At 39.1% G+C, this 24635-nt stretch overlaps 1 protein-coding gene across 1 annotated transcript in view; it reads left to right on the top strand.

Moving 5' to 3' along the window:
• The window catches only part of LOC128666849 (cytochrome P450 2A6), a 33354-nt gene extending 9367 nt beyond the window's left edge, over positions 1-23987 (top strand). The window contains exons 3-9 of the mRNA XM_053721651.1: positions 1541-1690; positions 17487-17647; positions 17762-17938; positions 18021-18162; positions 20248-20435; positions 21063-21204; positions 23443-23987. Coding sequence (XP_053577626.1) covers positions 1541-1690; positions 17487-17647; positions 17762-17938; positions 18021-18162; positions 20248-20435; positions 21063-21204; positions 23443-23624 — 1142 coding nt within the window. The 3' untranslated portion in view covers positions 23625-23987. The remainder of the gene's footprint in view (positions 1-1540; positions 1691-17486; positions 17648-17761; positions 17939-18020; positions 18163-20247; positions 20436-21062; positions 21205-23442) is intronic.
• The last annotated feature ends 648 nt before the right edge of the window (positions 23988-24635 follow it).

Below are 24635 nucleotides of genomic sequence, written 5' to 3'. Positions count from 1 at the left end.
TGCTGCACCCATCCACTTCTTGGCCTATCTGTTGCCCTTGGTCTACCGCTCACACTGTGCCTTTCACCTGCAGCTCTCTTGAACTGCTGCACTTCATCCATAATACACTCAGACCACAGATCAGCACTTTGCTTTTTCACCAGTTCACTCTGGCGGGCCATCCTAATAGCCCCATCTAATGTTAATTCAGCCTCAAACTGTAGCTTCAGTGAGACCTCAGCATCTGTAATTCCTATGACTATTCTGTCTCTGATTTGCTCTTTTTTAGCAACACCAAACTCACAGAATTTAGCTAGTTCATACAGGCTGCGCACAAATGACTCCATGGATTCTCCCACACGCTGAGCACGTTTGTGAAAACAAGTCCTCTCATGAATCACATTTCTTTTGGGCACAAAGTGAGCACTGAGTTTGTTCATAACTAATTCAAAGTCAAATTCTTCCCCTCCTTGGAAAGTAAAGGCATTGAACACTGGTTCCACATCATTCCCCATAGAGTATAAAAGAGAATTAACTTGTACTTCACCACTCTCCTTGTCCAGCTTGGAAGCAATCCTGAAGCGCTGAAACCACTGATGCCATGTGGGCCAAGCTGCAGGCTGAGAGAAATCAAAAGGCTCAGGTGGGGTAAACTTCGACATCGTCATTACTCAGGAAACAGAAGCGCAGGCAAGTACTTCTGACACCATGTCATGAGATGCAGGACACAACATAGAAGTATACAGATTGTACAAATTATCTATTAAGTAACTGCGACATAGCTAATACCGGCTATAAGCCACGCCCCTATCCGGTGACGTTACCTCCCACTCTCATCACAAGCATCATAGGAAATTTATTTCCAAAACCTCTGGAGGGCTAAGGTTGATCACCCCTGGGCTCAGGAAATCCTCTCATATGGCTGGCTAGCAGAACTCTAAATTCAGGATTGTTTTGTACAAATGGGTACAGTTGGCAGGTCTGCTTTAACTTTCACAGTCAATACAAGATTTTAGTAAATCAGGAGTATATTTTTTACTTTACTAAAAATTCCCATAAACTCTGTTAACAGATTAACACCGTTAAGACATTCCATGCCATCCTTAAGGCATTAGGCTTTAACACCGTTTGGACAATATGGAACGTCCTACCTTTTATGGCGTCCAGCACTCCTTGCTTCGACAAAGTTTAAGATCTGCTTGAGGGACATTCCTAGCACCGTAGGCAGTCCCCCAAGGATCCAATCCTAGCGTTGGAATCACGTGATCACATTGGCGATCATGTGACTTCCTTTTTGTTTACATTGGAACTTTGTTCCGATCATTAACATTTGCCCCCATCATAAAGGAGTTAAATGGTGAGTACGATCTTTTCCATGAGTGTCTGCTATAACAATGAAACCCTTTTGTGATTAGAGCAGTAAAACTTTATTTTCTCTTTGTAAGTCACAAACACATCTTTTCTAATGATCAGTATGTAAGCTAGAAGTATTTTTAGGATATAAAAGTGTTACATCATGTCAGTAACCTTGATAATAACGTTGCTCCTAAATTATTTGCAGGCATCATTTTTAGCAATGGGGATCGTTGGAAAACCATGCGTAGGTTCTCTCTCATGACACTGAGGAATTTTGGCATGGGGAAGAGAAGCATTGAGGAGAGAATTCAGGAAGAAGCAGTGTGTCTGGTGGATGAGATCAAAACACACAAAGGTTGGTGAGGTAGTAGGTAATATGGACAAAGGCAGAGTAACATTGTGGTAAGGAACTTAAAAAGACAGTCAAGTCAAAATTAAACTTTCATAATTCAGATAGGGCATGCAATTTTAAACAACTTTCCAGTTTAATTTTATCATCAAATTTGCTCTGTTCTCTTTGTATTCTTTGTCGAAAACTAAACCTAGGTAGGCTCATATCCTAATTCCAAAGCCCTTATAGGCCACCTCTTATCTAAGTGCATTTTGACAATTTTTCATAGCTAGACAGGGCTAGTTCATGTGTGCCATATAGATAACATTGTGCTCGTTCCTGTGGAGTTATTTATGAGTCAGCCTTGATTGGCTAAAATGAAAGTCTGTCAAAAGAACTGAGATAAGGGGCAGTCTTCAAAGGCTTAGATACAGGGAATCACAGAGGTAAAAAGTATATTAATTATGCAAAACTGGTTGAATGGGTAATAAAGGGATTATCTATCTTTTTAAACAATAACACTTTTCAAGTAGACTGTCTCTTTAATGTTAAAGGATGAATATATGCTGTAAGAAAGAAAGTAGGAAGGAGGAAAGGAAGGAAAACAGATATGCATTGGCAGTTAAGATATATAGGAAGGCTACAGTTGTTGGAAAGTTTCCTTTTTTATTTTTTAAAATAATATACTAGTGTTAAAGCCCGTGTACATGAGCCAAAATGTTTAAGGAAATAAATATACCTCTTAGGAGGCATTGTGCACTTTTATCTTGAGCACACACTCATCCTTAAGGCCAGGTATGTAGCTGCCTAACTCCCTCCCCCATTTACCAACCTCTCCCTCCAAAAACCTTTCCCTACCCTCTGATCCCCCCATCCACTAGGATCCCCTCTCCCTCATCCCCCATCCCTCCTTCCCCCTCCCTGCCGCTCTTAACATTTTTTTTTCTGTAGCGCTAAGGTCCCATCCGCTTCCGTCCCCCTCCAGCAATGGGCCGCCCACCCTACTAACCCTCCCAGGCAACCAACGATCAGCACCACCGCTGCCCGATACAGAGAGGAACACAGAGTGTCCCTCTCTGCTTCAGGACCTCTGCAAGACTATTTCTGCACTGCTCCACTCGTGGGGCCTGCAGAAATAGCGCGGTCTTGCTACTTTTAGCGAGGTTGCGGCAGAGTGAGGCTCAGAGTATGGTGCTGGGCATTAAGGGGTTAAGGCCAGGTGTCACTATTGTGCATCAGTGCTGGTTGTTAAGGTGTTAAGGCCAGGTATGTTTGTCTTGCGCAGTCTCTACTGCGCACAACTGCATCGGACAAACATACCTGGCCTTTTATTATATAGGATTTGTTTATTTTCTTAGGCCTAGATTTGGAGTTTTGCGGTAGCCGTGAAAACCAGCGTTAGAGGCTACTAACGCTGGTTTTTACCGCCCTCAGGTATTTGGAGTCAGTGATTAAAGGGTCTAACGCTCACTTTCCAGCCGCGACTTTTCCATACCGCAGATCCCCTTACGTCAATTGCGTATCCTATCTTTTCAATGGGATCTTTCTAACGCCGGTATTTAGAGTCGTGTCTGGAGTGAGATTTAGAACTCTAACGACCAAACTCCAGCCGCAGAAAAAAGTCAGTAGTTAAGAGCTTTCTGGGCTAACGCCGGTTTAGAAAGCTCTTAACTACTGTGCTCTAAAGTACACTAAAACCCATAAACTACCTATGTACCCCTAAACCGAGGTCCCCCCACATCGCCGCCACTCTATAAAAAATTTTTAACCCCTAATCTGCCGACCGCCACCTACGTTATCCTTATGTACCCCTAATCTGCTGCCCCTAACACCGCCGACCCCTATATTATATTTATTAACCTCTAATCTGCCCCCCACAACGTCGCCGCCAGCTACCTACAATAATTAACCCCTAATCTGCCGACCGCAAAACGCCGCCACCTACGTTATCCCTATGAACCCCTAATCTGCTGCCCCTAACACCGCTGACCCCTATATTATATTTATTAACCCCTAATCTGCCCCCCACAACGTCGCCGCCACCTACCTACACTTATTAACCCCTAATCTGCCGAGCGGACCGCACCGCTACTATAATAAAGTTATTAACCCCTAATCCGCCTCACTCCCGCCTCAATAACCCTATAATAAATAGTATTAACCCCTAATCTGCCCTCCCTAACATCGCCGACACCTAACTTCAAACATTAACCCCTAATCTGCCGACCGGAGCTCACCGCTATTCTAATAAAAATTTTAACCCCTAAAGCTAATTCTAACCCTAACCCTAACACCCCCCTAAGTTAAATATAATTTTATTCTAACGAAATAAATTAACTCTTATTAAATAACTTATTCCTATTTAAAGCTAAATACTTACCTGTAAAATAAACCCTAATATAGCTACAATATAACGAATAATTATATTGTAGCTATTTTAGGATTAATATTTATTTTACAGGCAACTTTGTAATTATTTTAACCAGGTACAATAGCTATTAAATAGTTAATAACTATTTAATAGTTACCTAGTTAAAATAATAACAAAATTACCTGTAAAATAAATCCTAACCTAAGTTACAATTAAACCTAACACTACACTATCAATAAATTAATTAAATAAAATACCTACAATTACCTACAATTAAACCTAACACTACACTATCAATAAATTAATTAAATACAATTCCTACAAATAAATACATTTAAATAAACTAACTAAAGTACAAAAAATAAAAAAGAACTAAGTTACAAAAAATAAAAAAATATTTACAAACATAAGAAAAATCTTACAACAATTTTAAACTAATTACACCTACTCTAAGCCCCCTAATAAAATAACAAAGCCCCCCAAAATAAAAAAAATGCCCTACCCTATTCTAAATTACTAAAGTTCAAAGCTCTTTTACCTTACCAGCCCTGAACAGGGCCCTTTGCGGGGCATGCCCCAAGAAATTCAGCTCTTTTGCCTGTAAAAAAAACACATACAATACCCCCCCCCAACATTACAACCCACCACCCACATACCCCTAATCTAACCCAAACCCCCCTTAAATAAACCTAACACTAAGCCCCTGAAGATCTTCCTACCTTATCTTCACCATACCAGGTTCACCGATCGGTCCAGAGTCTTGATCCAAGCCCAAGCGGGGGGCTGAAGAGTGATGTCCATCCTCGGGCTGAAGTCTGTATCCAAGCGGCGGCTGAAGAAATCCATCATCGGGCTGAAGTCGGAAGTCCATCATCGGGATGAAGTCTTCTATCAAGCCGCATCTTCAATCTTCTTTCTTCTGGAGCGGAGCGGAGCCATCTTCTTCCAAGCCGACGCGGAACATCCTCTACAACCGACGACTAGACGACGAATGACGGTTCCTTTAAGGGACGTCATCCAAGATGGCGTCCCTCGAATTCCGATTGGCTGATAGGATTCTATCAGCCAATCGGAATTAAGGTAGGAATATTCTGATTGGCTGATGGAATCAGCCAATCAGAATCAAGTTCAATCCGATTGGCTGATCCAATCAGCCAATCAGATTGAGCTCGCATTCTATTGGCTGTTCCGATCAGCCAATCAGAATTTGAGGGACGCCATCTTGGATGACGTCCCTTAAAGGAACCGTCATTCGTCGTCTAGTCGTCCGTTGAAGAGGATGTTCCGCGTCGGCTTGGAAGAAGATGGCTCCGCTCCGCTCTAGAAGAAAGAAGATTGAAGATGCGGCTTGATAGAAGACTTCATCCCGATGATGGACTTCCGACTTCAGCCCGATGATGGATTTCTTCAGCCGCCGCTTGGATACAGACTTCAGCCCGAGGATGGACATCACTCTTCAGCCCCCCGCTTGGGCTTGGATCAAGACTCTGGACCGATCGGTGAACCTGGTATGGTGAAGATAAGGTAGGAAGATCTTCAGGGGCTTAGTGTTAGGTTTATTTAAGGGGGGTTTGGGTTAGATTAGGGGTATGTGGGTGGTGGGTTGTAATGTTGGGGGGGGGTATTGTATGTGTTTTTTTTTCAGGCAAAAGAGCTGAATTTCTTGGGGCATGCCCCGCAAAGGGCCCTGTTCAGGGCTGGTAAGGTAAAAGAGCTTTGAACTTTAGTAATTTAGAATAGGGTAGGGCATTTTTTTATTTTGGGGGGCTTTGTTATTTTATTAGGGGGCTTAGAGTAGGTGTAATTAGTTTAAAATTGTTGTAAGATTTTTCTTATGTTTGTAAATATTTTTTTATTTTTTGTAACTTAGTTCTTTTTTATTTTTTGTACTTTAGTTAGTTTATTTAATTGTATTTATTTGTAGATATTGTATTTAATTAATTTATTGATAGTGTAGTGTTAGGTTTAATTGTAGGTAATTGTAGGTATTTTATTTAATTAATTTATTGATAGTGTAGTGTTAGGTTTAATTGTAACTTAGGTTAGGATTTATTTTACAGGTGATTTTGTTATTATTTTAACTAGGTAACTATTAAATAGTTATTAACTATTTAATAGCTATTGTACCTGGTTAAAATAATTACAAAGTTGCCTGTAAAATAAATATTAATCCTAAAATAGCTACAATGTAATTATTCGTTATATTGTAGCTATATTAGGGTTTATTTTACAGGTAAGTATTTAGCTTTAAATAGGAATAAGTTATTTAATAAGAGTTAATTTATTTCGTTAGAATAAAATTATATTTAACTTAGGGGGGTGTTAGGGTTAGGGTTAGAATTAGCTTTAGGGGTTAAAAAATTTATTAGAATAGCGGTGAGCTCCGGTCGGCAGATTAGGGGTTAATAAGTGTAGGCAGGTGGCGGCGACGTTGTGGGGGGCAGATTAGGGGTTAATAAATATAATATAGGGGTCGGCGGTGTTAAGAGCAGCAGATTAGGGGTACATAAGGATAACGTAGGTGGCGGCGCTTTGCGGTCGGCAGATTAGGGGTTAATTATTGTAGGTAGCTGGCGGCGACGTTGTGGGGGGCAGATTAGAGGTTAATAAATATAATATAGGGGTCGGCGGTGTTAGGGGCAGCAGATTAGGGGTACATAAGGATAACGTAGGTGGCGGCGCTTTGCGGTCGGCAGATTAGGGGTTAATTATTGTAGGTAGCTGGCGGCGACGTTGTGGGGGGCAGATTAGAGGTTAATAAATATAATATAGGGGTCGGCGGTGTTAGGGGCAGCAGATTAGGGGTACATAAGGATAACGTAGGTAGCGGTCGGCAGATTAGGGGTTAAAAATTTTTATTAGATTGGCGGCGATGTGGGGGGACCTCGGTTTAGGGGTACATAGGTAGTTTATGGGTGTTAGTATACTTTAGAGCACAGTAGTTAAGAGCTTTATAAACCGGCGTTAGCCCAAAAAGCTCTTAAATACTGACTTTTTTCTGCGGCTGGAGTTTGGTCGTTAGAGTTCTAAATCTCACTCCAGACACGATTCTAAATACCGGTGTTAGAAAGATCCCATTGAAAAGATAGGATACGTAATTGACGTAAGGGGATCTGCGGTATGGAAAAGTCGCGGATGAAAAGTGAGCGTTAGACCCTTTAATCACTGACTCCAAATACCGGCGGTAGCCTAAAACCAGCGTTAGTAGCCTCTAACGCTGGTTTTCACGGCTACCGCAAAACTCCAAATCTAGGCCTATGATTTTTGACTGCACTATTCAAAATTGTTCACAAGAGTATTGTCAATAGTATATTACCTGTTCAGTTAAGGAGCACATGAGAATGTTGGTAAACAGTAACACGAAATAACGTCAGCACTGACGTTTTTCCGCACTAACCGAAACCGGAAGTGATGTAACTGTTCTGAGGAATGGCAGGTTTACTCCCCGAAACGTCAATAAATTTGACTCACTTTGAAGAAATCCTGGTTTGTTTGCTGTTATTGTGAAGCTGTAATATTTACACAGAACATCCGGATGGTTGGCCTTAGGAGGGCGGATTCACATTAAGTTTGGCTATATATATATATATATATATATATATAAATATATATTCCACATATTATACTTTATACATTATAGGAAGCTGGCAAACTCTAACTTATCATTTAAGCCAGGATCCCGGCCTGCTTGTTTGTGGGATATGGAGCAGTAGCAGAGTGAGCTATACCGGTTACTTTGAAAAGTTGGTACATCTTTGGTAAGATTTGTGACACTTGATACAGTGTTCATGCGGCATGGATCCGCAGTGAAGTGAGCGACATTGGCTACTTCGGAAAGATGCTGGTACATCTCTGGTAAGACTTGTGACACTGAATATAGTGTTATGCAGTGTGGTTCCGCAGTTAAGTAAACAACTCAAGTTACTTTCAAAAGAGGGTACATCTTTGGTAAGATTTGTTTTATTTCATACAAAGCCAGAGCGTTAACGCTGATGCAACAGCTGGGCCACTGTTTGGCTAATTAGGATCCCTTGATGTTTGTGGCAGAGTAGCCACTCCTCCTCTGATACGTCACATCGGTGTATTCACACCCAGAGAGGATGGTAGAGGAGTGTTTGTATGAACGTCGAAACATCAGATACTAGCGTAAGATAAGTGCAAATTTACCTCTTGATGTACTTTGCCTTTGAACTGAAGTGCAGTTTGATCTGTGGTTGATCTTTCTATTGGAACGAGATTGTTCGCAAAGTACATAGTGTGTTTACTGAAATTTATTATTATTATAAATAATAAAGCAAAAAAGAAGGCACTCACTGGCTTTCAAAGTTAAAATATAACTTTTAATGTTATTCAATAAAACAGAGCATAATGTTTTGGAGAGATTACATCCCCTTTATCAAATGCATGTTAGAGCAAACATCTATACAGGCGCTGTATCTATCTAAAAACCAATACCTTAAATACCCATAAGTGTCACATCTCCAAACGCCGAGCCGCATCTGCGATCCACGTGTTGGCTCCCATATTAATGACGTCATCAGCGTACGACTCGTGCCGATGCGTATATTAAGGGGGCATGTATTCTGTTGTCAGCCCGTTATCCAATGGTATTTAACTACCAGTACCGTGCCCTCAACACAGGGCTATACGTCAATAGGGCTGAACAGATCACTACAGTGTTACCATACGCCACCATATCACAGCCCAATACGGCATGGAGACAATTAAAATCAATATAAAAACATCATAATAGTGATGACAGTCATGCTTCAAGATGTATGGTAAAAACATTTAGCAGAGGACTTAAGCAGTCAGATGTGTTATATGCACAATCTTACACAATATTTTTGGCAATGATCATACAGTTCAGGAATCACATTGAGAATATACGGCGGCGGTGCACCTTATTGTACATACTAGATGAAAATCATGTATGGCTCAGTCACCAGAGTAGAATGGCCCAAAGTCATATCCTCATATTCTCTTTTAGTCAATTTATTTGACATCTCATAAAGCTGCTTCTCTCTGACTGCTGCCTCTGTATTGTTTCGCAGAACCCAAGTGAGCTGGGAGGCAACAATCCCCCTCTTTTGATGTGCAGGGTGATAACTGTGGGCCTCAAGTAAGGAATTTTGGTCAGTGGGTTTAGTGTATAGGGAGGTGCCAAATTTGCATAATCCCTCTCTGTCAACTTTAAATATATTCAGATCCAAAAAGTGTATCTGTTGTAAATCATATTCTAATTTAAAGTTGATGAAAGTTGATAATTTAAAGTTGATGATATCCAGATTATTAAGCATCCCTACCCAGCCAGGTATTGAGAGCCTCCTCAGTAAATACACAGTATAACACTTATATTGCATAAATATGCTTTTTCATCTACTTGACAGCAAAGGGCCAAAGGGCTCCAATGCACATATATATAAATATGTCTATTTATGTATACATATGTATTTGTGTTTATATGTGTATATATGTCTGTAAATACATATAGACACATAAATAGAAATGCACACAAATTTAAACACACACACACATATATATATATATATATATATATATATATATATATATATATATATATATATATATATATATACATACACACACACATATATATATATATATATATATATATATATATATATATATATATATATATATATATATATATATATATATATATATATATATACAATATATATATAACATAATTTATGTAAGAACTTACCTGATAAATTAATTTCTTTCATATTAGCAAGAGTCCATGAGCTAGTGACGTATGGGATATACATTCCTACCAGGAGGGGCAAAGTTTCCCAAACCTCAAAATGCCTATAAATACACCCCTCACCACACCCACAAATCAGTTAAACGCATAGCCAAGAAGTGGGGTAATAAGAAAAAAGTGCGAAAGCATAAAAAAATAAGGAATTGGAATAATTGTGCTTTATACAAAAAAATCATAACCACCACAAAAAGGGTGGGCCTCATGGACTCTTGCTAATATGAAAGAAATGAATTTATCAGGTAAGTTCTTACATAAATTATGTTTTCTTTCATGTAATTAGCAAGAGTCCATGAGCTAGTGACGTATGGGATAATGACTACCCAAGATGTGGATCTTCCACGCAAGAGTCAATAGAGAGGGAGGGATAAAATAAAGACAGCCAATTCCGCTGAAAATAATCCACACCCAAAACAAAGTTTAAATCTTATAATGAAAAAAACTGAAATTATAAGCAGAAGAATCAAACTGAAACAGCTGCCTGAAGTACTTTTCTACCAAAAACTGCTTCAGAAGAAGAAAACACATCAAAATGGTAGAATTTAGTAAAAGTATGCAAAGAAGACCAAGTTGCTGCTTTGCAAATCTGATCAACCGAAGCTTCATTCCTAAACGCCCAGGAAGTAGAAACTGACCTAGTAGAATGAGCTGTAATCCTTTGAGGCAGAGTTTTACCCGACTCGACATAAGCATGATGAATCAAAGACTTTAACCAAGACGCCAAAGAAATGGCAGAGGACTTCTGACCTTTCCTAGAACCGGAAAAGATAACAAATAGACTAGAAGTCTTTCGGAAATTTTTAGTAGCTTCAACATAATATTTCAAATCTCTAACTACATCCAAAGAATGCAATGATCTTTCCTTAGAATTCTTAGGATTAGGACACAATGAAGGAACCACAATTTCTCTACTAATGTTGTTAGAATTCACAACCTTAGGTAAAAATTTAAAAGAAGTTCACAACACCGCCTTATCCTGATGAAAAATCAGAAAAGGAGACTCACAAGAAAGAGCAGATAATTCAGAAACTCTTCTAGCAGAAGAGATGGCCAAAAGAAACAAAACTTTCCAAGAAAGTAATTTAATGTCCAGCGAATGCATAGGTTCAAACGGAGGAGCTTGAAGAGCCCCCAGAACCAAATTCAAACTCCAAGGAGGAGAAATTGACTTAATAACAGGTTTTATACGAACCAAAGCCTGTATAAAACAATGAATATCAGGAAGACTAGCAATCTTTCTGTGGAAAAGAACAGAAAGAGCAGAGATTTGTCCTTTCAAGGAACTTGCAGACAAACCTTTATCCAAACCATCCTGAAGAAACTGTAAAATTCTAGGAATTCTAAAAGAATTCCAAGAAAAATGATGAGAAAAACACCAAGAAATGTAAATCTTCCAGACTCGATAATATATCTTCCTAGATACAGATTTACGAGCCTGTAACATAGTATTAATTACTGAGTCAGAGAAACCTCTATGACTGAGAATCAAGCATTCAATCTCCATACCTTCAAATTTAAGGATTTGAGATCCTGATGGAAAAAAGGACCTTGCGATAGAAGGTCTGGTCTTAATGGAAGAGTCCATGGTTGGCAAGTGGCCATCCGGACAAGATCCGCATACCAAAACCTGTGAGGCCATGCTGGAGCCACCAGCAGAACAAACGAGCACTCCTTTAGAATCTTGGAAATCACTCTTGGAAGGAGAACTAGAGGCGGAAAGATATAGGCAGGATGGTACTTCCAAGGAAGTGACAATGCATCCACTGCCTCCGCCTGAGGATCCCTGGATCTGGACAGATACCTGGGAAGTTTCTTGTTTAGATGAGAAGCCATCAGATCTATTTCTGGAAGTCCCCACATTTGAACAATCTGAAGAAATACCTCTGGGTGAAGAGACCATTCGCCCGGATGTAACGTTTGGCGACTGAGATAATCCGCTTCCCAATTGTCTATACCTGGGATATGAACCGCAGAAATTAGACAGGAGCTGGATTCCGCCCATACCAGTATTCGAGATACTTCTTTCATAGCCAGAGGACTGTGAGTCCCTCCTTGATGATTGACATATGCCACAGTTGTGACATTGTCCGTCTGAAAACAAATGAACGACTCTCTCTTTAGAAGAGGCCATGACTGAAGAGCTCTGAAAATTGCACGGAGTTCCAAAATGTTGATTGGTAATCTCACCTCCTGAGATTCCCAAACCCCTTGTGCTTCAGAGACCCCCAAACAGCTCCCCAACCTGTCAGACTTGCATCTGTTGAAATCACAGTCCAGGTTGGAAGAACAAAAGAAGCCCCCTGAACTAAACGATGGTGGTCTGTCCACCACGTCAGAGAGTGTCGTACAATCGGTTTTAAAGATATTAATTGAGATATCTTTGTATAATCCCTGCACCACTGGTTCAGCATACAGAGCTGAAGAGGTTGCATGTGAAAACGAGCAAAGGGGATCGCGTCCGATGCAGCAGTCATAAGACCTAGAATTTCCATGCATAAGGCTACCGAAGGGAATGATTGAGACTGAAGGTTTCGACAAGCTGAAACCAATTTTAGACGTCTCTTGTCTGTCAGAGACAGAGTCATAGACACTGAATCTATCTGGAAACCTAAAAAGGTTACCCTTGTCTGAGGAATCAATGAACTTTTTGGTAAATTGATCCTCCAACCATGTTCTTGAAGAAACAATACAAGTCGATTCGTATGAGATTCTGCTAAATGTGAAGACTGAGCAAGTACCAAGATATCGTCCAAATAAGGAAATACCACAATACCCTGTTCTCTGATTACAGACAGAAGGGCACCGAGAACCTTTGTAAAAATCCTTGGAGCTGTTGCTAGGCCAAACGGCAGAGCCACAAACTGGTAATGCTTGACTAGGAAAGAGAATCTCAGAAACTGATAGTGATCTGGATGAATCGGAATATGCAGATATGCATCCTGTAAATCTATTGTGGACATATAATGCCCTTGCTGAACAAAAGGCAGAATAGTCCTTATAGTTACCATTTTGAATGTTGGTATCCTTACATAATGATTCAATATTTTTAAATCCAGAACTGGTCTGAAGGAATTCTCCTTCTTTGGTACAATGAAGAGATCTGAGTAAAATCCCAGCCCCTGTTCCAGAACTGGAACTGGCACAATTACTCCAGCTAACTCTAGATCTGAAACACATTTCAGAAATGCTTGAGCCTTCACTGGATTTACTGGGACACGGGAAAGAAAAAATCTTCTTGCAGGAGGCCTTATCTTGAAGCCTATTCTGTACCCTTGTGAAACAATGTTCTGAATCCAAAGATTGTGAATCGAATTGATCCAAATTTCTTTGAAAAATCGTAATCTGCCCCCTACCAGCTGGGCTGGAATGAGGGCCGCACCTTCATGTTGACTTGGGAGCTGGCTTTGGCTTTCTAAAAGGCTTGGATTTATTCCAGACTGGAGATGGTTTCCAAACTGATACCGCTCCTGTAGGGGAAGGATCAGGCTTTTGTTCCTTATTGTGACGAAAGGAACGAAAACGATTAGTAGACCTAAATTTACCTTTAGATTTTTTATCTTGTGGTAAAAAAGTTCCTTTCCCCCCAGTAACAGTTAAAATAATGGAATCCAACTGTGAACCAAATAATTTATTACCCTGGAAAGAAAGGGAAAGCAAAGTTGACTTGGAAGACATATCAGCATTCCAAGTTTTAAGCCATAAAGCTCTTCTAGCTAAAATAGCTAGAGACATATACCTGACATCAACCCTAATGATATCAAAGATGGCATCACAAATAAAATTATTAGCATGTTGAAGAAGATTAACAATGCTATGAGAATTATGATCTGTTACTTGCTGCGCTAAAGCTTCCAACCAAAAAGTTGAAGCTGCAGCAACATCCGCTAAAGATATAGCAGGTCTAAGAAGATTACCTGAACATAAGTAAGCTTTTCTTAGAAAGGATTCAATTTTCCTATCTAAAGGATCCTTAAAGGAAGTACTATCTGCCGTAGGAATAGTAGTACATTTAGCAAGAGTAGAGATAGCCCCATCAACTTTAGGGATTTTGTCCCAAAACTCTAATCTGTCAGATGGCACAGGATATAATTGCTTAAAACGTTTAGAAGGAGTAAAATAATTACCCAAATTATTCCATTCCCTGGAAATTACTTCAGAAATAGCATCAGGGACAGGAAAAACTTCTGGAATAACTACAGGAGATTTAAAAACCTTATTTAAACGTTTAGATTTAGTATCAAGAGGACCAGAATCCTCTATTTCTAATGCAATTAAGACTTCTTTAAGTAAAGAACGAATAAATTCCATTTTGAATAAATATGAAGATTTATCAGCATCAACCTCTGAAACAGAATCCTCTGAACCAGAGGAATCATTATCAGAATCAGAATGATGATGTTCATTTAAAAATTCATCTGAAAAATGAGAAGTTTTAAAAGACCTTTTACGTTTACTAGAAGGAGAAATAACAGACATAGCCTTCTTAATGGATTTAGAAACAAAATCTCTTATGTTAACAGGAACACTCTGAGTATTAGATGTTGATGGAACAGCAACAGGTAATGTAACATTACTAAAGGAAATATTATCTGCATTAACAAGTTTGTCATGACATTCATTACAAACAACAGCTGGAGGAACAGATACCACAAGTTTACAGCAAATACACTTAACTTTGGTAGATCCAGCATCAGGCAGTGATTTTCCAGAAGTATCTTCTGATTCAGGATCAATCTAAGACATCTTGCAATATGTAAAAGAAAAAACAACATATTAAGCAAAATTGATTAAATTCCTTAAATGACAGTTTCAGGAATGGGAAAAAATGCCAGTGAACAAGCTTCTAGCAACCAGAAGCAAATAAACAATGAGACTTAAATAATGTGGAGACAATAATGACGCCCATATTTTTCGGCGCCAAAAAAGACGCCCACATTATTTGGCGCCTAAATGCTTTTAGCACCAAAAATGACGCCACATCCGGTAACGCCAACATTTTTGGCGCAAAAACGTCAAAAATGACGCAACTTTCGGCGACAAGTATGACGCCGGAAATAACAAAGAAAATTTTTTTGCGCCAAAAAAGTCCGCGCCAAGAATGACGCAATAAAATGAAGCATTTTCAGCCCCCGCGAGCCTAACAGCCCACAGGGAAAAAAGTCAAATTTTAAGGTAAGAAAATTGATTATTCAAATGCATTATCCCAAATAATGAAACTGACTGTCTGAAATAAGGAATATTGAACATCCTGAATCAAGGCAAATAAATGTTTAAACACAAATATTTAGAACTTTATATAAAAGTGCCCAACCATAGCTTAGAGTGTCACAAAAATAAGACTTACTTACCCCAGGACACTCATCTACATGTAGTAGAAAGCCAAACCAGTACTGAAACGAGAATCAGTAGAGGTAATGGTATATATAAGAGTATATCGTCGATCTGAAAAGGGAGGTAAGAGATGAATCTCTACGACCGATAACAGAGAACCTATGAAATAGACCCCGTAGAAGGAGATCATTGAATTCAAATAGGCAATACTCTCTTCACATCCCTCTGACATTCACTGCACGCTGAGAAGAAAACCGGGCTCCAACCTGCTGCAGAGCGCATATCAACGTAGAATCTAGCACAAACTTACTTCACCACCTCCACAGGAGGCAAAGTTTGTAAAACTGATTTGTGGGTGTGGTGAGGGGTGTATTTATAGGCATTTTGAGGTTTGGGAAACTTTGCCCCTCCTGGTAGGAATGTATATCCCATACGTCACTAGCTCATGGACTCTTGCTAATTACATGAAAGAAATATACATACACACAGTATATACACCTGAGGCCTCATATCTTTAAACCTTTATAAATATTTTGTGCAGTTTTTTAAAATAATTTTTATTAGTGTTATTATGAGTGTAACTGTACTTTTCAATGTATTTTTCATGTGTTTAATGGCAATTTTTTTTTTGCTAAACGGTTAACCGGAGCTGTGAGGACACACTTTCCCAACGCACGTTAACTTTAATTGTGCTCAAGCTCACGTTTACTTTTAACTTGTAATACGCTACACCCTACACACGTAAACAGCCACGATAAACCCCTTGTTGCTCGCACGTAACTGTTAGCGCGCCTCTCGTAGTCTGGCCCATTCTGGGTGAGTTAAGTGTTATCTAAAACTCCTTTATAATAAAACGTGTGTTACTATTTGTTGTTGACAACTTTTTTACCTACCTCCCCGTTTTTAAAATGTTCATGGGTCATTTTTGTAATATAATGTTTATGTTCCACTGTTAGCTGCAGACAGAAGCATAACTAATGCCCCCCCCCCCCTCCCTCCCGTTCATGGATATTTTCTACTTTAACCTAGATTGTAAATCAAGCTGTAATCCCATTGGTAAATCAAGCTGTAATCCCATTGCTCATTTTAAACCCCCTGAATAAAGTCTAGTTTCCATTGAGGTGGTAAAGTTTGGAAACTGGTATTAAAAATATTTATGTCCATTAAATTCTAAGGAGAATTTTTATGTTACCACCAGTTTCCAAACTTTACCACCTCAATGGAAACTAGGCCTAAATGTGGGACCTTGGGCCTAGTTTCCATTGAATTGGTAAAGTTTGGAAACTAGTGGTAACATTAAAACATTTCCATATACTTTCATGGAGATAAATGTTTTTATCACCAGTTTCCAAACTTTACCAACTCAATGGAAACTAGCCCATAGACTTTAAAGAACATAAATATTTTTACCACCAGTTTCCACACCATTTTTTCTAGGGATACCATAGACAAAATCAAACCAATCATAGGCCTAGTCTCCCACGAGGTGGTACATTTTGGAAACTGGTGGTTAACATAAAGAATTTAGTACTAGTTTCCATTGAGGTGGTAAAGTTTGGAAACTTATAGTAAAAACAATTATCTTCATTAAAGTCTAAAGAGAATTTTCAAGTTACCAATAGTTTCCAAACTGTATCACCTCAATAGAAACTAGGACCTACATAGACCTAGTTTCTATTGAGGTGGTAAAGTTTGGAAACTGGTGGTATCAAACAAATCTCCATAGGCCTAGTTTCCATCGGTGTCGTCATAAAAACATTTATCTACGTTAAAGTTTATAAATAATTTTTATGTAACCATCATTTTTCAAAATGTACCACCTCAATAGAAACTTGATCATAGACGTTAATGGAGATAAATGTTTTTATCAAGAGTTTCCAAACTTTACCACCTTAATAGAAAATAGGCCTTAGGGCTCATTTCCCTTGAGGTATTAAATTGAGGAAACTGGAGATAAAAACCTTTATCTCCATGAAAGTCTATGGAGACTTTTTATGTTACCACCAGTTTTCAAACTTTACCATCTCAATGGAAACTAGGCCTAAAGTGTACAAGGCCTAGTTTCCATTGAGTTGGTAAAGTTTGGAAACTGGTAGTAACATAAAAATTCTCCATAGACTTTAATGGAGATAAATGTTTTTATATTCCAAACTTTACCACCTCAATGGAAACTAGGCCCAAGTTGGGCAGCATAATATTGGAATTGTTAAGATAAGACAGAGTAGATAGATTTAAGAGGTTGGTGGTGAACCTAACCTAATTATTTGTGCTAATCATTGCTGCAAATATTAAATTTTAGATTATAATGATTCACTCTTTTACTCTGACAGATTCCCCATTTGACCCAACGTACATGTTAATATCATCTGTCTCCAATGTCATCTGCTCCGTAGTCTTTGGTGAGAGGTTTGACTACAAAGACAAGGAGTTTAAGACTCTTCTGTTCAACCTAAGAGAAATGACCAAACTTTTTGGCAGTGCTACTGGGCAGGTTAGTCTTATCGATAAGATTAAGAATAGGAATATGTATTGGCAGTAAATTAGGTAGCTCATTTTAAAGCCTCAAACTAATTTTATCTTTGTATTTTGTTTTCCATTTTCACAGCTTCTCAATTTCTTTCCAAATGCTATCAGCTATATACCTGGTCCTCATCAAAAGATTTTCACATACTTCAACAGTATAAAGGAGTTTTTGAAGGAAAAGTTGGCTGCCCACAAAGAGTCACTGGATGAGAATTGCCCCCGGGATTTAATTGACTGTTTCCTTATCAAGATGAATGAGGTATTTTTTTAAATATAAAAGGTGAACAATTATGGGAAAGGTTTTACTTTTTTTTTCTAATTCATTTTTCAACTTTAAACAGGAGAAAAAAAATCCTAACACTGAATTTAATGATGATAATCTAATCAGCACTGTTGATGATCTATTTTTTGCTGGGACGGAGACTACAAGCATAACATTAACATACGCCCTCTTGATCATGCTGAAATACCCTCACATACAAGGTAACTTGCCTGTTTATGTTTTACCCAATATCAGTCTGAAGACTTTTTTCAAAACGCCAAACTTAAAGGGACATAACATTTTTCATTTTTTCGAGATTCTGATAGAGCGTACAATTTTAAACAACTTTCCAAATTACTTCTATTATCAAATTAGCTTCATTGTCTTATCCTTTGTTGGAGGAGCAGCAATGCACTACTGGGAGCTAGTTAAAAACATCTGGCATATATGCATCCACCAATCAGCAGCTAGATCCCAGTAGTGCATGGTTGCTCCTGAGCTTACCTAGGTATACTATTAGATTATAGAAGTATTATATAAGTTATTTAATTATTGAAGAAACTAGTCCTAAAGCCCGTGTACACAGGCCATTTTTTGCAGTACAGTGGTCCCACCCCTTGCTCTCTCTCTATCCCCCCTCTCTTTCTCCCCTCTCTTTTGCTCTCTCTCTCCCCCTCTCTTTTGCTCTCTCTCTCCCCCCTCTCTTTTGCTCTCTCTCCCCCCCCCCTCTCTTTTGCTCTCTCCCCCCCTCTCTTTTGCTCTCTCTTCCCCCTCTCTTTTGCTCTCTCCCTCCCCCTCTCTTTTGCTCTCTCTCCCCCTCTTTTGCTGTCTCTCTCCCCCTCTCTTTTGCTCTCTCTCTTCCCCCTTCTCTTTTGCTCTCTCTCTTCCCCCTCTCTTTTGCTCTCTCTCTTCCCCCTCTCTTTTGCTCTCTCTCTTCCCCCTCTCTTTTGCTCTCTCTCTCCCCCTCTCTTTTTCTCTCTCTCTCCCCCCTCTCTTTTGCTCTCTCTCTCCCCCCTCTCTTTTGCTTTCTCTCCCCCTCTTTTGCTCTCTCTCTACCCCTCTTTTGCTCTCTCTCTCTTCCCCCTCTCTTTTGCTCTCTCCCCCCCTCTCTTTTGCTCTCTCTCCCCCTCTCTTTTGCTCTCTCTCCCCCTCTCTTTTGCTCTCTCTCTCCCCCCCTCTCTTTTGCTCTATCTCCCCCTTTTTTGCTGTCTCTCTCCCCCTCTTTTGCTGTCTCTCTCCCCCTCTTTTGCTGTCTCTCTCCCTCTCTCTCTTCCCCCCTCTTGTTTGCTCTCTCTCTCCTCTCGTTTGCTCTCTCTCTCCTCTCTTTTGCTGTCTCTCCCCCTCTCTTTTGCTCTCTCTACCTCTCTCTTTTGCGCTCTCCCTACCCTCTCTTTTGTGCTCTCTCCCCCTCTCTTTTGTACTTTCTCCCCCTCTCTTTTGTGCTCTCTCCCCACTCTCTTTTGTGCTCTCTCCCCCCTCTCTTTTGTGCTCTCTCCCCCCTCTCTTTTGTGCTCTCTCCCCCTCTCTTTTGTGCTCTCTCCCACCTCTCTTTTGTGCTCTCTCCCCCTCTCTTTTGTGCTCTCCCCCTCTTTTGCTGTCTCTCTCCCTTTCTTTATCCCCCTCTTCTGCTCTAGTCTCTCTATATAGTCTCTTTGCATCTTTAGAGCTCTCCTGTCTTTGCAGTCGGCCCCGGCATCTGGTCCCGCCTGACCCCGGCCGTTCCCGTCCGTGTCACACCCGGCCCCATCCGCGTCACGCCCCGCCCACACCGTATCCGCGTGCCACACCCACGTCGGCCACGCCTGGCCATGCCCACTCCACAACGCCAGATCAGTTGGAAGGCCAGGTGTGTTTGTCCTCACACGCAGTCTCTACTGCGCATGACAGCTTCGGACAAACACACTTGGCCTTTTATTATATAGGATAAGTGTACAGTTTCAGTCTCTGTAATGGAATCGGCACCACTATATTTTTATTCTACATCAAAAAGCAGTAATCCTTATCTTCCATTCTCAGGTCATTTAGGGAGATTTATACATTTGGTGATAGTTCAATGACCTTTACACTAAAATTGTAATTACCCATAAAAAGTTAGATTATGTATAGTGAAAACAATTGCAGTGCATCTATACAGTATTTGTATTGCCTGTTTTTACTGTAATTTAAATATAAAAATTGTTATTTTTCCACTGCCATAGAGGTTAGAGCACATTCATTGGATATTAAATCCATGGCCCTAGTATATGTTACATTGTCTTTGTTTTTATTTCTTGTAATGCGTGTTTATAACTCTAATTTGTCTTCAGAGAAGGTCCACAATGAGATAGATCGTGTGGTAGGCCATGAGCGCTTGCCATCAATAGATGACCGGAGCAAAATGCCATATACCGATGCTGTGATCCATGAGATTCAGAGATTTGCAGATATTGTGCCAATGGGGGTTCCTCGTGCAGCCAGCAAAGACACAACCTTTAGAGGATACCATATCCCAAAGGTTAGAGGAATTCAACAAAGTTTTCTCTCGTAAATCCAAATGATCTGGTTTCAAGCAACTTCCTTTCAGCCTCTCCCTGATTTCTTTCAATGCAGGCTTGCACTAAAGTGCCTTACTCTTTCTATTCTCTAGATAAAGGGGTTTTGTACGCTAAAATTTTAATCTTTGCAAACACTTCCTGTACCTTTATTTTGTTATTTGAAATAGCTGCATTTGTCTCTAGGAACTACCACCTTTACTAAAAATATTAATAACAAACATATTCTCTGTAGAAAAACTATGTCAACAGGAGACGATAGTCCTAATTAATCTCCTAGTGGGGGGAAAGGAGGGAGAGATTGTGTACACGAAATAGCTGCTTGTGTTTATTCAACCTTCCGGTCATAATTAGCATTTTGATACCTAACATAAATAACAGTAGCAAATCTGCTTTACTTGCAGGCTCAGCCCATTGTTATGGGCATGTCCCGTGTTATGGGATTAATGAGCAAAACCAATTATTTCAAATACAAAAATGAACACAAAGGAACACTTTGGTATTTTTGGAAGCACTGATTCCTTAAATTTGCTATCATTATTATAAACATTGTATAACAAATGATACTTTAATTTATTTTCCTATATTAGGGTATGACATTGTTTCCAATATTAACGTCTGTCCTGAAGGATCCAAAATATTTCAAAAATCCACAACAGTTTGACCCGAATCATTTTCTTGATGAAAACGGAGGTTTTAAGAAATCTGAGAGTTTTATTCCATTTTCTGTAGGTAAGATCAATAAGTCACCAATAATAGCTCACTGGCTTCAAGAAAACCAATACGGTCATCTCACAATTCCTAACTGATAGCTGAATAGGGTTGCCAATTTCCCTCCACAAAAATACTGGGCAAACTGGCCAACTGGGGTAAAATGGTAGGTGGGATTCACAAAATGTTTCCCCCCCAAAAGCTGTACATTAGCCCCCAACTCTTGATCCCATAATGTATATTTTTCACAGCTGAGCAGTACGTTTACCCCTTGGTGGCCAGTAACATACATATCAATTATTTAATCTCTGGCTGCCAGATTTCACCCCCTTGACTGCCCCTCACTTCTGTCTGCTCCATATTTGTAACACGTTTGGGTATAAGATGTCTTTTATATTTATATAACACTCAGGAACTTTAAAAACTACAACAAACACTGGACATTTAAGTGTCTAGTATGTTTGGGAAGATTTTATACTGGACAACCTGATAAAAAATACTGGACTGTCCTGTTAAAAATTGGACACCTTGCAACCCTATACCTGAATAATCTAAAGTCCACTTGCTAGTGGATTCTAATTGTTATAGTTGAGATTTTAGGAAATTTCCATGTGTGCGATACCATTTCTGATTAATAAGATGTATTTAATAAACTCTTGATAAGAAGTCTTGTGCAGTACACAAATGTTCTAAAAAATGTCTGCACTTTATTTTGACAATTTAGTAGAAACTATAAGGGCTAGATTATAAGTGATATCATTTTTTTTTTTGTGGCTGTTTGCGCTCAAATTAAAATCCACCTGTATTTCAAGTTGAAAGTAAATGCGAACACGTGAGCACAATTTCAATGTATGCTAGAATGATTACCGCAACTTCAGAGCTCTGGTTAACGGTTACACGAGTCAAAAAAGTGTCACAAAACACATCACAAATACATTACAGAGTACAGTTACACTTATTATAACAGTATCTAAAAAAAACTATTTTAAAAAAAATTGCAATAAAAAGATATAAGGGCTCAAAGATATCAGGTCTCAGGTGTTAGAAAAAAACAACAACAACAACAAAAAACAGCCAAAAGTGCTTTTACATAGGGATCCCTAGGAACACGTATAAAGTGTTCCTTAGACCGCTACTTCATAACTGCTGTTTCTGGCGAGCCTGCAGACTCGCCAAAAACACGGGGCCTCAAGCTCCATTTGAAGCTTGATAGATAGGCCCCATTGCCTATATTGTTTTTTTTTCTGCTTATTGTTTAATATAAATGATCCTTTGGAAAGTGACTTAAAGGGACATAATACTCATATGCTAAATCACTTGAAAGTGGTGCAGCGTAACTGTAAAAAGCTGACATGAAAATATCACCTGAAAATCTCTATGTAAAAAAGGGAAGATATTTTACCTCAAAATTTCTTCAGCTCACAATAGTGAGTGCTCTCTGAGCAATTATATTTCAGCTGCTGTCCAGCGGCAAAATGGAAAAAAACAAAAAAAACAAATAGCCAATCAGCATCAGCAGTGCTATGGTCATGCTTTGGTTTGCTGTGATCTCATGAAATGTCACTGAAATCTTGTGAGATTTCATACAAAACTTCCTTAAACTGAACAGGAAAATAGCATGACTGTGATTGCACATTCCCAATGCACACTACCTAGTTAGCCCTGGGACCAGCATCTTAATTGGCTACTTAAAGTCTCTTGAAAATTGAGGTAAATATCTTCCTTTTTTACATAGAGGTGTTCAGGTGATACTTTCTAGTCAGCTTTTTACTTTCAAGTGCTTAAATATTTGGGTATCATGTCCCTTGAATAGTTTCCTTTATGCAAACCCTTGATCAGCTTCACCTCATTGATAAAAAACAGAATGGGACAATTATATATCTTACATTGGTTCTCAATAGTAGATTTGCTATTTAAAATATGTTGTTTGGTAGGTTTTCTGTTATAAAAGCAAAAGGGAAATACTAATACTAGAGCTATCAAAATATATTATCATGTTGCAGTGTGCATAATAGACATCCAAGAGGATAGGATACCTTAGGTAATGCCAAACAGCACCAGACAACAGAGAAGTGAGTACAAACCAAGGTCAGTTATATAATTTCCCGTTGTCTTTTTTAATGTTGACATATATTCCGTCAACATTGTGTCGATGGTTCTAGAATGCTATTTTAGGGAACATATACTTTTTAAGTAGAAGGTTTCATGATTGGTTTTTCTCATCTCAATATACTTGTGTCTCCCATCTCCTTATTGCAGGAAAACGAGTGTGCGCTGGTGAAGGCATGGCCCGTATGGAGTTATTTCTTTTCCTAACCACCATACTACAGAAGTTAACCTTGAAGCCGACAGTAGATGAAAAGGACATTGAGATCACACCAGAACCTAACAGCAACGCATCAAGACCTAGGAAATATACTATGTATGCCGTCCCTCGCTAACAATACAAAGGCCAAGCTGCTTAGTCTAGACCTGTTTTTGAGAAGACCTGGATCTGAATCATGAAGACAACATCCTGAATAACAAGAACATGTCATTGAAAGTTTTCTCTTCATTTTTTTAATTATATTTGTAGAAGATTTTTTGGGGTCATTCTACATTGAAGAAGTTCTATATTCTGATGATTTAAGATAATCATAAAAGCACAATACAACCCCAGTGATTCTATTAAAAGAACATGGACCATTACAAAGGGGAGACTTGTATGAAATATTTTGGGATGTATATTTATCTCAATTGCACAAATTGTATTTGCTGTGAAATATAAACACCTATTATGAATAAATGGCAATAGACAAAAATAATTGGTGTTTGATTATAAAGGCAGGAAAGCTTTTGAAGTATATAAAGCTAACCAATTCCCCTATTTATCAGTTTGGCCATTCCTCCACCCATCAATCCAACAAGAAATAGGAACACAAGGTGGGGGGGATGCTCAGCCAAAGGTAGACAGTGGTGTTCTTCCATGTCAACACACTGTTGGGTGTGAATGAAAAGTCGGGTGCAATGGAGACGACCCCCGATAAAACTGAAGCTTAACAAGTGACACAGATGTTCCGGCACTAAGTAGTCCACAAACACTCTAATCCAACATAATGCTCTATTTCAAACAGCCAAGCCAGATAAAGTAAGAGTTCAGGTGTTAAATTGATTTTCCTAAGAACATATATCGTGCACCGGGTTACATAGTAAAAGAAAGCAAAGTGAAAGGACCATGACCCCTCTGCATTATACGCGTTTCATACAAATGATCACTGTTTGAAATAAAGCGTTATGTTGCATTAGAGCGTTTGTGAACCTCTGTGTCACTTATTCATCCAACAAGAAAGAAGACATTACGTGATCATAGATTAATGTCTTTGCATTAGGGGGAAGCTTGGTGCTTGTTTTGGGGCTATGTTTTTGTGGGTGTTTTTTTTTTTTAAAAGGATGATTTCAGGCAGGGGTTTGAT

The sequence above is a fragment of the Bombina bombina genome, chromosome 7 (assembly GCF_027579735.1).
Source record: "Bombina bombina isolate aBomBom1 chromosome 7, aBomBom1.pri, whole genome shotgun sequence".
Classification (NCBI taxonomy): domain Eukaryota; kingdom Metazoa; phylum Chordata; class Amphibia; order Anura; family Bombinatoridae; genus Bombina; species Bombina bombina.
This window is presented reverse-complemented; position numbering and strand designations above follow the sequence as displayed.